Source organism: Octopus bimaculoides, chromosome 12 (assembly GCF_046866305.1).
Source record: "Octopus bimaculoides isolate indiv1 chromosome 12, ASM4686630v1, whole genome shotgun sequence".
Classification (NCBI taxonomy): domain Eukaryota; kingdom Metazoa; phylum Mollusca; class Cephalopoda; order Octopoda; family Octopodidae; genus Octopus; species Octopus bimaculoides.
In genome coordinates, this window is record NC_142939.1 from 64,779,600 (window position 1) to 64,792,299 (window position 12,700).

The 12,700-nt window shown below is 37.9% G+C and overlaps 1 protein-coding gene across 2 annotated transcripts in view; it reads right to left on the reverse strand.

The window, feature by feature from the left end:
- Positions 1-1,564: 1,564 nt before the first annotated feature.
- LOC106881028 (ubiquitin conjugation factor E4 B) overlaps positions 1,565-12,700 on the reverse strand; it is a 79,172-nt gene continuing 68,036 nt past the window's right edge. For both annotated transcript variants that reach the window (XM_014931214.3, XM_052972224.2), the window contains 7 exons: positions 12,258-12,384; positions 10,455-10,599; positions 8,727-8,861; positions 7,012-7,206; positions 3,683-3,857; positions 3,111-3,257; positions 1,565-2,564 (listed from right to left, as the gene is read on the reverse strand). In XM_014931214.3, coding sequence (XP_014786700.1) covers positions 2,494-2,564; positions 3,111-3,257; positions 3,683-3,857; positions 7,012-7,206; positions 8,727-8,861; positions 10,455-10,599; positions 12,258-12,384 — 995 coding nt within the window. In that variant the 3' untranslated portion in view covers positions 1,565-2,493. The remainder of the gene's footprint in view (positions 2,565-3,110; positions 3,258-3,682; positions 3,858-7,011; positions 7,207-8,726; positions 8,862-10,454; positions 10,600-12,257; positions 12,385-12,700) is intronic.

Below are 12,700 nucleotides of genomic sequence, written 5' to 3' on the forward strand. Positions count from 1 at the left end.
GTTTATTTATGTCTCTGTACCTTAACAATTTACAAGAAAAAAAATTGTTGAGAGAATTAGTGCCTGACTTTAAACAAGTATTATAGGCAATCTAGTTGACTAAACTACAGGGGCTGCAATCTAATGACTGAAACAAATTATATAAACATACAACATAAATTCAACCCTTTTCATACCAAACTGCCTCACTCCACCCTTGGTTCTGTAATACAAACTTCTTGTTTTAAAGCGATCTAAATTAAAACATTCCATCAAAATTTCATGTCAATTCCTGTTCCAAACAGAGGTGGGTTAACTGACAGAATTGTTACCCCATCAGACGAAATGCTAAACAACATTTCTTCCAGCTCTTTAGGTTTTTAGTTCAATCCCTGCCAAGCAAAACTTTACCTTTTGTCCTTTCAGGCCTGACAACATAATGTACCAAATTATAAGGGTAATCCTCACACTCAGAATTCTTGGCCTTGTGCCAAAATTAGAAAATTTATGTTCCATAATGACTCGAATATTTTACTTAATTCCATTAATTTACAAATTTATTGAAACAAAGGCAGTGTATTTCATAAGGGTTAATGAGTTAGACATTCAATAAATCAAACAACTGAAGACGTATCACTGAACAAATGGCAGATCCATCAATGAGTCCCAAGATGTGGGCCACGATTTTGTAGCGAGGTGCTACATTTGACGGATATTTGTCCTCATCTTGTTTGTTGTTAACACAATGTTTTGGCTGATATACCCTCCTGCCTTCTTCAGGTGTCTTAGGGAAATTTCGAACCTGGGTTCTCATTCCTAAAATATTTTTTGATGTTGTTATTATTATAATTTTTATTATTATTATTATTCAGGTCACTGCATGGAATCGAACTTGGAATCTTGGGGTTAGTAGCCTGTGCTCTTAACCACTAACCCCAAGATTCCAAGTTCAATTCCAGGCAGTGACCTGAATAATAATAATAACGAAAAATACCCTAGGAATGAGAGCCCAAGTTCGAAATTTCCCCAAGACACCTGAAGAAGACTGGAGGGTATATCAGACAAAACATTGTGTTAACAACAAACAAAATGAGAACAAATATCCGTCAAACGTAAATAATTCCTCATCTCTTAAATATAAAACGGTGCAGGTGTTGTCAAGAAGCAGCACCTTGAGCAAGTTCTTTCTACTATTGACCAATGCTTTGTGAGTGGATTTGGTGAACAGAAACCGAAATAAGCTGCCAGTACACTCTATAAGGTGGTTGGCATTTGGAAGGGCATCCAGCTGTAGAAACCATACCAAAGTAGAGACTGAAGCTTGGCACTGTCCTCTTGTTCATTGGTTCCTGTCAAACCATTCCACCCATGCCAGTATGGAAGACAGAAATTAAATAAAAATGACATTGATATATAACACACACACACACACACACACACAATAAGCATGTATACACCATATGAATCAGAAAAGAAAACAAAGCATGTAAAGGGAGGAAGCAGAGGAGGAGGTGGAGGAGGAGGAAGAAGAAAGTTGACAAAGTGCAAGGGTGAGGTGAGAAATAAAACTGTACAACTACTTGCATGGTTGAGGTTTGAAAATTTATTACAAGTCATTTATTAATAAGTATCCAATAACTGGAATAATTTAAAACATTCTGTTTTCATTTCATTTCATTTTGCTGGTTGGTTGGTTGGTTGGTTGGTTGGTTGGTTGGTTTGCTGGTTGGTTGGTTGGTTTGCTGGGTTTTTTGTTTGTTTGGTTTGTCTGTTTTGTTTTTTGTTTCTTAAATTCATCTCAGCTATATTATAGGCTTTTATTATTATTATCACGTGAATGAACGAAGACAAACACCCCAGGAAAGACTGCAGTTGAGTCCTGTTAGCAGTGACCGTGGCATGTGACTCTTGCAGATATCACAGTATGTGAGGCGAAGTCTTAGTGGAAGAGAAAGAGAAGGCAGAAGAAGAGGAGGAGGAGGAGGAAAAGAGGAAGAAAACTGAGGAATTTGTAGTGGTACACCTCTCGACATAAGTGCAACATTGCAATTACATTATGAGGTAGGTGTTGTGGGTAGAGAGCAAGAGAGAGAGAGAGAGAAAGAAGAGAGGAGAGAGAGAGAAAGAAGAGAGGAGAGAGAGAGAAAGAAGAGAGGAGAGAGAGAGAAAGAAGAGAGGAGAGAGAGAGAAAGAAGAGAGGAGAGAGAAATATTTGGTAGTTGGACACGTGTGTATGGAGTTGAGTGCACACGCATACACACACGCACATGCAGGCATGCATACTTCTATGCATTAAAAAAAAAAGGTGAAATTCCCTTACATACACAATGCATATAGACTCCAGTTTTGTAAACTGTGCGCGCGCACACACACATCCGCACACACAAGCACACACACAAATCCATGGCAACACAAGTCACTGATAGTGAGAAACAAGAAAACACAATAGATGAGGCCACTGCAACAGATGTAATTTTCCAGAAAAAAAGACCCAAAACATCAATATAAAACAAGTCAGGGGTCACTCTTCTTGCTGTTCAGCTTGTGTGCCATCCAAGTCTGTATTTTTTCTTTCAGATGTGTAGCTACGCAAGTATAAAAAAGAAAGAAAGAAAAAAAAAAACAGTTAACAAAACTGACATAAATACATCACAGCTAAGTACTGCAATGGATGATGGCATCTGTAATAACATATCATAGCTGACAAATGTAATAAACGATGAGAACTAATTACTGTGATATATGACGTCACAAGTCACAGTTAAATGCTTCTATATAAGACATGCCACAGCTAGATACTGTTATATAAGACATCACACATTGCAGCTAACTACTGTTAGATATGACATGTCACAGCTGACCACTGCTATATAAGACGTCACAGCTAACTGCTGTTCTATAAGACGTCACAGCTAATTACTGTTATTTGAGATCTCACAAATGACTTCTGGAGATCTTAAGAAATTTGGTGAGTTCAAATTTTGGCATGACCGATTCAACTTTCCAACGAGGAATAAAATGTGATGCAACAATGTTAAAATAATTGAATCCTAACTGGTAATCATCTTCCAGCTGTAATATATCGTAAGTTTATTCAAACAACCTAACTAAACAAACCAAAATCCATTTACCTGGAACAAGTTGCTCTTCAGTTAATACCTGTCTGTTAAATGGGTCTGTCTGGGAATTTAACAAGTGTCTGAGAATAATTGGTCGATCCATAATGGTTCCACTTGGTAGAAGCACTGGATCGTTCATTAATGTATCCATCAATGGATCTACAAGAGAACAACACAAGAACATAAATCAAAATCCATAAAATATAAAGCAATGATTGCCAGAGTAATAAAAAAGGGAGAGTTGTAAATAGTGTAGGGGGGGGATAGACAGACAGAGACATAGAGAGAGACAGACTGAGAGAGAGAGAGACAGACTGAGAGAGAGAGAGACAGACTGAGAGAGAGAGAGACAGACTGAGAGAGAGAGAGACAGACTGAGAGAGAGAGAGACAGACTGAGAGAGAGAGAGACAGACTGAGAGAGAGAGAGACAGACTGAGAGAGAGAGAGACAGACTGAGAGAGAGAGAGACAGACTGAGAGAGAGAGAGACAGACTGAGAGAGAGAGAGAGAAAAAAAGAGAGAGAGAAAAACAGAGAGAAAAACAGAGAGAGACAGAGAGAGAGAAGATCAAGGAAGTGTCACCTTTAAATTCATCTGGGATTTCTCCAAAATCAATTTCTGCTCGTTGCTTCTGCACAACAATTGCTTCGACTTTTTCTTGTAGTTTGCGAAATTGTTCAATATCTCGGTCAGTTTTGATACGAGCTCTCTGTATTCTAGATATGGCATCATCGAACAATATTTTACGATAGGAACGCTGGAAGAGAAACACTTTCAATTAAAGATAAATACCACACATATACACACACAGAACATAGCACACAAATCTCCCTCAAATTACACCCTTTTGTCTTAAAGCAAGAAGGACACACTCGAATGTGGGTACGAGATATACTGGACATTGCTGTCTTGAGTCCCTAGACTCACAAGACAGGTTATCTGATCTCCACAGCATATAAGAGACCAAGATCACAACATTCCTCTTGAAGAGGCTGCCAGTTCATTGTAGAGTTATTCATTTATAATAGAATGGACTAAAGCAATATGAATGAAGTGTTTTGCACAATATATATATATATATATATGAAACGCCTGTGTTAGAATGGTGGCAGCTGATGAAGGAAAATGTTCTCTATGTGGCCTGTGTGTTCTGTACTCTCGTTATTATTACTTTTTTGTCTACGTTTTGTTTGCAACGTCCTGTACCCAGATATGCACCTATATATACAGGTAGATGTAGGTATGCATATACTCATTTATTATTTGTTTTATATATATATACACTGCCCAGGCAGGAATAGAAACCATAATCTTGTAATCACAAGTCCAACACCCTATCCAGTAGGCCACATACCTTCCACACTAGATATACTGTGTCTGAATAAAAGCACACAGGATGGTCATGTCCAGGATGTCTTAATCATAAGCCAGCTAGATCAAACCCGAGCCCAAAAGAACAACACGTTCCCCCATGATGCAGTTGTGACATTTTCTAAAGAAATTGACTAAAATCAGGAAAATTTCCAAACTTTCTCTCAGGATTGAAATCCTGACCACATGGTCTCTAGTTTAAACTTTCAAATCCTTTCATGAAGGTTACATAACCCTGCTAGCTCTAGTTTACATTGTATTGAGTATCTTAGTGGTATAAGTAGGGAACATTAAGTCACAGAAACAATTACTTCAAGTAATCTAACCATACCATGCAAGCTACTAGTAAGGGGAGATAATTACAATGGAATTATTTGTACACCGTAAGACTTGTTAAAGTTATCTCTCCAGATATTTTATAGAAATTATAGCCAGCACTGACTTTTGTTATGATGTTTCAGATCCAAGATGTCAGATGTAAACAAAAAATGGGATTGAAGATGAAAAATGGCAATGGGCGTATATGTCACATTTTGGGAGTTTTTGCTCCCTCATCAACACCTAATAAACACATTCCTTTATTATCCATGAACAGGTTACTTAAATAGCCACTAAATACAGCAGTGTAACATTATTAAATATGCCAATTTCACATAATAAACACATTCCTGGAAAGTGGTTCGTAATATATAACATAATATCAATAATGTAAAGAGACTTGTTATGATAGTCAGGATGGAGGGTCAGAATGGTTTGCACTGTAGGACTGCTGCTCAAAAGGGATGTAACAGCAACAACAATAACAAGTGTTCTATGCCACTAGCCATCCATAAAACCTCTACATCAGTGGTTCTCAGCCATTCTTTTACCTTTAGCCTACTTTGGTTATTATTTTATTTTGGTGGAACGCCAGGAAACTAGTCTTATAAATGCTACTTTTAAAATTCCCATTTTGTATTTTACATGTTCACTTGTATACATGTTTGCAAGAGCACTCTCTGAGTGAACATGTTTCAGTGGTCAGAAACATGTAAAACACAAGAGAGAAAAAAATACAGTAATTCCTCACCATATCACAGTTTATTATTTAAGCTCCATGGTGTTGCTTTGCATTTATAATAAAATAAATATATACAAAAACAATTGCAGTGTGAAAGGTGTTTATAAGCCATTTAAGAAACACACAGAAACCGTTAGATTTTCTTCAACATTTAAATTTAATTTGCCAAAATATTTTTGTCACTTTGAGACCGAGCAAAGAAAATACTTTGGCAAATTAATTAAATTTAGATGTTGAAGTGAATCTAACGGTTTTAATGTGTTTTTAAATGGCTTATAAACACCTTCCATGCTGCAATTGTTTTCGTTCCAGCACACAATCTCAGATCAGGTCACTTGCTACGCAAGTACATCTCCGAAATATATACAAATTATAGAAATAATTTTTAAAAATATACAGTACAGTTTCTACTTTGCAGATTTTCACCTATCACAAGGGCTTTTGGAATGTAACACCTGCGATAGTCAAGGGATTACTGTATAGCTGTTTCTTGCAATAAATATATTATAAGTAAAATTTATTCATAGACCCTTAAAATATTATTGTGGATCCCCAATTTACTATTTTGCTCACCAAAAATCTAATAACAGAGCCCCTGGGGTCATATGAACTCCAAATGGGAACCACTGCTCTGCATTAATTATGGGCAACATGTGGCCTGCAGGATTTTCGGAATGGTATGCCCAACAAAAAATTACTCTGAATTGCTTAGGTAGTGCAGCCCACCTGATGATGAGCCAAGTCTCATGTGGCCCACTTCTAAAACAAGGTTCCCAGTGCCTGATCTACATAGTCACTTGATTTGTAGAAATAGCTATCAAATCACCCTCTAACTTCTATGGAGGGGACAAGGAAGGACACAATGTAACTAGATATATATCAATCAAAAAATTTAGAGAGAGAGAAAGAGAATATCACACCATGAGCCATCTAGGAAGCAACTTTGTAATAGTGTAACCTGCAAGAAATAACGGCTAAATTTTGACTCAAAGAATGCACTACCTTCATTTAAAAAAAAAAGATATTGGATAATGTAGACATAGACATATTAAGATGGTATGGTCATAGATCAAGTGAACTGAGATCAAACTGGTGATAAAGAACAACAACAATTAAAAAATAAATACTCTCTTCTAGACAGACAAGTAGAGAGGGACAAACAGACAGACAGACAGACAAGGAGAGAGGGACAAACAGACAGACAGACAAGCAGAGAGAGACAGACAGACAGACAAGCAGAGAGGGACAAACAGACAGACAGACAGACAGACAAGCAGAGAGAGACATACAGACAGACAAGCAGAGAGATACAGACAGACAAGCAGAGTGGGACAGACAGACAGACAAGCAGAGAGGGACAGACAGACAGACAAGCAGAGACGGACAGACTGAGAAGCAGAGAAGGACAGACATACAAGCAGAGATGGACAGACGGACAGACAGACATATGGACAGAGAGGGCCAGAGAGAGATTGCTTACCTCATCATTAGCAATAGCTGCTGCAAATTCATCACTTGAATCTAAGTGAAGATATATATCAGTCAGCCTATCAAGTAACTTTTTAGGTTCCCAGCCATATTTGTCAGGATTTTTCACTTTCAAGTTTTTACATTTGGAGCCACACAGTTGCTGGAGGTTGAAGTTCAACATAGCTGCAAGTCTGTCTGCTAATTCCTAGTTTAATATAAATAACGAGTTTAATAATCATTGAAATGGTTCACAGCATAGTTATAGTTTGTCATCAGCTCTTTAAAAACTAACAAACAATAAGCTTCCTTGAAAAAGCAAAACTAATGACAATATCTACTGGTATTGATATACACAAGATCAAAAGAGAGTTTCAAACAACAGATTTTTCTTTAAGAGATGAGGAATTATGTACATTATTTACATTCGACGGATATTTGTCCTCATCTTGTTTGTTGTTAACACGTTTCGGTTGATGTACCCTCCAGCCTTCTTCAGGTGTCTTGGGGAAATTTCAAACCTGGGTTCTCATTCTTAAGGTATTTTTTTCGATGTTATTATAGTAGCCTGTGCTCTTAACCACTATGCCATATGCCCGTGGGCATATGGCATAGTGGCTAAGAGCACGGGCTACTAACCTCGAGATTCCAAGTTCAATTCCTAGCAGTGACCTGAACAGATGTCTCTTTGTTTTAAACTTTTTACTGCAGAAATCAGATCTGGCTGCTCCAAATACCTCTACCTTTAACTGGGGTAAGCAGGTTTATATACCAACCAGTTTATAAAGCTGTGAGGACACTCAGCAAAATGGTTATCAGGAAGAGTATCTAGCCATAGAAACCATATCAAAGCACATACTGGAGCACAGGGCATGTAGGTTCCTGTCAAACCATCTGTATTTATTTATTTATTTTTATTTATTTATGTGTTTCAGCCAAGTGGCTGCAGTCATGCTGGTGCACCACCGTGTATGTATATATAATAAAGGGAGAGGAATTTCACTTGAGTTTACGCTATATCTGTAGCATACACTCAAGTGAAATTCCTCTCCCCTTTATTATATATACATTCGAATGTAGCAGATAACAGCTGGCCCTTGGCAGCTATTTGGACCCCATTGTGTCCACTACTCTGATTGGTTGGTATTGGCTACACATCCAACTGATACCAGCATGAAAAACACATTAAATGATGATGATGATGATGTGTGTGTGTTTCTCAAAATGTCACGAGTGACAAGCATTGATGCTGTCACCATTTTCCCTGTCAACAAATCATTTATTGCTTTCGCATCCTTGAGTTATGAGAAATAAGAGATCCCTCACTTGAAAAACAAGTAAAGATTAGCAAAAGGAAGGACATCCAGCTGTAAAACAACGCCTCAATAATACATTCATCAAACCCATGCTAGCATGAAAAAACAGAAGTAAAAACAAAATGTCAGTCACTGGAGCATAAAGGAACTCATACAGAACAAAGTACTCGATTTTTTTACTTTATTCAAAGTACTAATACTTGTTTGTTCTGCGCTGATACATGTGTACACACACACACACATGTACATCCAAAGGGACTAACAGTTTCTGTCTACCAAATTTTACTTTAAGTTTTGTTCAACCCAACATCATAGAAGACAAAAAATGGCAAAAATAAAAAAAAAATTCCTGGAACTCTTGAAATCAGTGTTTCTTTAACAAATAAAGAACTAATGTAAAAGAATAACTTACAGGCATGAGAAATGGTCCAATGATTTGTTCGGTGAGATAATGAAACATTTCCACAGTCTCTGTTGCTAAAGTGAGGTAGGACTTGCACTGTCGTTCGTCCATAGAAAGCTGCCTCTGACGAGAATTTTGCTCCTCCTGAGAAGAAAAGAAACACAAATATCATTTCAATGAGGGGTTCATAGAAAAAGCTTTACAGAGATATTGCTTAAAAATTAATTGTTTAATTATCAAGAAGAGTGCATAAAAGTGGGTAATGGTTGGCTGTTCTGGATTGGCAAGAAACCATGCCAGAGCACACATTGGAGCCCGGGGCATATAGGTTCCTGTCAAACCATCCAACTGATACCAGCATGAAAAACACATTAAATGATGATGGATGTGTGTGTGTGTGTGTGTGTGTGTGTGTGTTTTCTACATAAGTGTTTCTCAAAATGTCACGATCGACTGAGATCAATAAGAAATACTGGTTTCAAATTCCAGCACAAGGCCAGCAATTTCAGTAGAGAGGGCAAGTCAATTACACTGACCCCAGTACTCAAATGGCATTTATTCTATCAACCTGGAAAGGATGACAGGCAAAGTCAACCTCGGTGCATTTGAAGCCAAAAGTTAAAGACAGACAAAATGCCTGGTGGGCTAACAATTTTGCCAGTCCCTCTTAGATTGACGTAAAATATTTTTTAAAAAAGGTTCAAAACAAAGAACAAGAAATGGGACAACATTATAATATCAAGCCATTCAGAAGAGGATGGGTTTCTTAATCTTTTTGTAAAACAGTTACCTTCTCTGGTCATGCTGACTCATTAGGGCCCTCTTTTCCTGGTTTCTATGGTGTATATATTTCCCACCTGGATGGGACGCCAGTCCCTTGCAAGATAACTTACTTCAACCAGCTGAGTGGATGGGAGCAATGTGAATTGAAGTGTTTTACAGAAGAACACAATGCATCGCCCGGTCCAGGAATCGAAACCACAATCTTATGATCATAAGTCCAACACCCTAACCATTAAGCCATGCATCTCCACAATCTTTATGAATACAGAACTAGCCTGGGGTTAAACAACAATGAGGAAGAGCACATTAAATAATGTAGACCAAGATACTTTTTTTTAAATAAAAGGTGTCGTAAAAAAAAAAGGGACCTGGTACACACTTATCAAGTAGGTGATGTCTGGAAGGGTCTCCAGCCGTAGAAACCATGCCAAAACAGAAATTGGGGCTCAAAGCAGTCCTCTGGCTTGGCGGATCCTGCCAAACCCTTCAACTCGTAACAGCATGAACTACAGCTCCATGCTAGCACGGAAGGCAAACGTTAAACAATGGTGATCATGATCAGGTCTGGAACACTTTAACTTATAAGCTCTGCTGGATCAGAGCTAATCTGGGATTAAAACAACAACAGAGCAAACGACTAATGTTTAGGGAAAGTGACATAAGGTTAAAGATTTATGTGAAGCAGACTCCTGACCAATCACCAATCAATACTATGCTCCAAAGTACATTTGAACTATTACAGAATATGTTCTGTCTGTCTTGCACTGATAGTAGTGGTTGTCATAGCAATGGTGATGAGGATAGGGGTAATGATGATGGTGGTGATGGGGTGGAGATGGGAGTGTTTGTGGTGGTGCTTGTGATGACAGTGGTGGTGGTGGTGGTGGTGGTGGTGGTCCTCATCAATATGTTCATGGTTGTCATGGTGGTGCCAATGCTAGTGGTGATACGTACCCGTGACAAAGCATCCCATTCCGCTTCGTTATCCTGGAATTCTTGCATCTCGTGGATCCGTTTTAAACAGTCCAAACTTTCATCGAGTAGGAATGTTGTATCGTTCATTAACATATTGACGAACTTCACAAATTGCTTTCCTTTCCTGTTAATAAATTACAAAGATAGCAAAATAATCAAAACAACGGTTCAATTCATTAGCGAGAAACCTATCAAACTACATACAAATTGGTAGCTGAGAGGATCAAAGAAGTACAGCTCACGCAGTTCTTCGATTCATCTCAATAAACCTTCCAAGAGCAGATCAATTAAGTGATATCTGACATTTCAAAATGTCATAAAATTCATTAAATATATTTAAATCCATTTTTTGGCTTTCAAATACCTTGGTACCACTGACATTCTCCTTTTCTACTGATCAACATTCAAATGTAAATTATGGAGCAGCAACTACAACATCTACGATACTCTTAACAGTCATTGATTAGCAAAAGCTGATAATGAGTGGCATCACCTGATTTCTCACCGAGGAGCATAATTTGATGGAGTGAAAATAAAAAATTGTGGAAAGTGAAAATGCCTGAGGGCTAAAATCTTGCTATATTTGATTACTAGAAAAATGCTAAATTTTCACTGAGATCAATCAAGGGCATTTACTCCCTCAAGCCCCCTAAACTTCAAACATGAGGGTTAGGGTTGAAAATTTTTTACAATAGAGGAGTTTGTGGGGTTTGAGGGAGTAAATGCCCTTGATTGATCCTAGCATTTTTTATTTTTTATTTTCACTCCACCCTAACATACATATGGGTACACAGATTGTGTACTCTAGGGTGGAATGAAAATAAATTGTAGAAATTGAAAATGCCTGAGGTCTAAAATCTTGCTGTATATTATTAGTAGAAAAATGCTAAATTTTTGCTTAGATCAGTCAAAGGGATTTACTCCCTGAAACCCGCCCAAACTCCGCTATTATAAAAAGTTTACAGAAATTCCCCCATTTTCGGAGTTTAGGGAACTTGTGGGAGTAAATGCCCTTGATTGATCCTAGCGAAAATTTAGCATTTTTCTAGTAATCAAATATAGCAACATTTTAGCCCTCAGCCATTTTCAATTTCCACAATTTTTGTTTTCACTCCACCCTAATGTGCAATAACCTGATGCTCAACCATCATCATCATCATTGTTGTTTTAAGATCCACTTTTCTATGCTTGCATGGGTCAGATAGAATTTGTTGAAGATGTTCTACTGCTGGATGCAGGGTAATATTTTCCCCATGACCTAGACATGTTTTCATGGAAGATGAGAAATGAAGGACACCACTTGCATGACAGCAACACTCATTCTGCATAAAGTCAAGGCAAGGAGACAGTGCATGCATGCATGCACATGTGCACACACTAGGCTTCTTTCAGTTTCCGTCTACCAAATCCATACACACACTAGGCTTCTTTCAGTTTCCGTCCAACAAATCTACACACACACACTGGGCTTCTTTCAGTTTCCATCCACCAAATCCATACACACACTAGGCTTCGTTCAGTTTCCGTCCAACAAATCTACACACACACACTGGGCTTCTTTCAGTTTCCGTCCACCAAATCCACTCTAAAGAATTTGGTTGGCTCAGGGTTACAGTAGAAGACACTTGCCCATGGCACAATACCAAGGGAGTGAACCTGGGACCATGTGGTTGGGAAGCAAACTCCTTACCACACAGCCACGCCTGTGCAATGATTAGCCTAATCTGACATTCACCAAGAGCCACAATCTCAGAGCTATTGAACAATAAAATCAAAACTCACTGAGCTTCTTCAATTATTTTCTTCTGGTGAGATGGAATCATCCACATGGTTTTGAAAATAATACTAATATGATAACGTATCGTGAATTTATCATAGAATTCACTGCTAGCGCCAGTAGTTTCAATATCTGAAGGAAGGAACAAAAGAATAAAATTTAACCATTATGCAAGACACACTGACGAGACATTTGAAGCAATTAAAAACACACTTAAATAATCACTACATGTAAACAGACTAATGAGAGCCAATGAGGGAATTTCTAAGGAGGCCACTCAACCTGCTAGAAATACCAACCAAATTTCTCTCACATCACATCCCACCATATATAAGCTTTTAACTGAGAAATTAAATTTCATGGTTATTCCAGTAATGATGTTAAATATCTACTAAAAATAAAAATACAACTGGTGCTTTCTCCAAGTCACATTGCCTCATTAAACTCG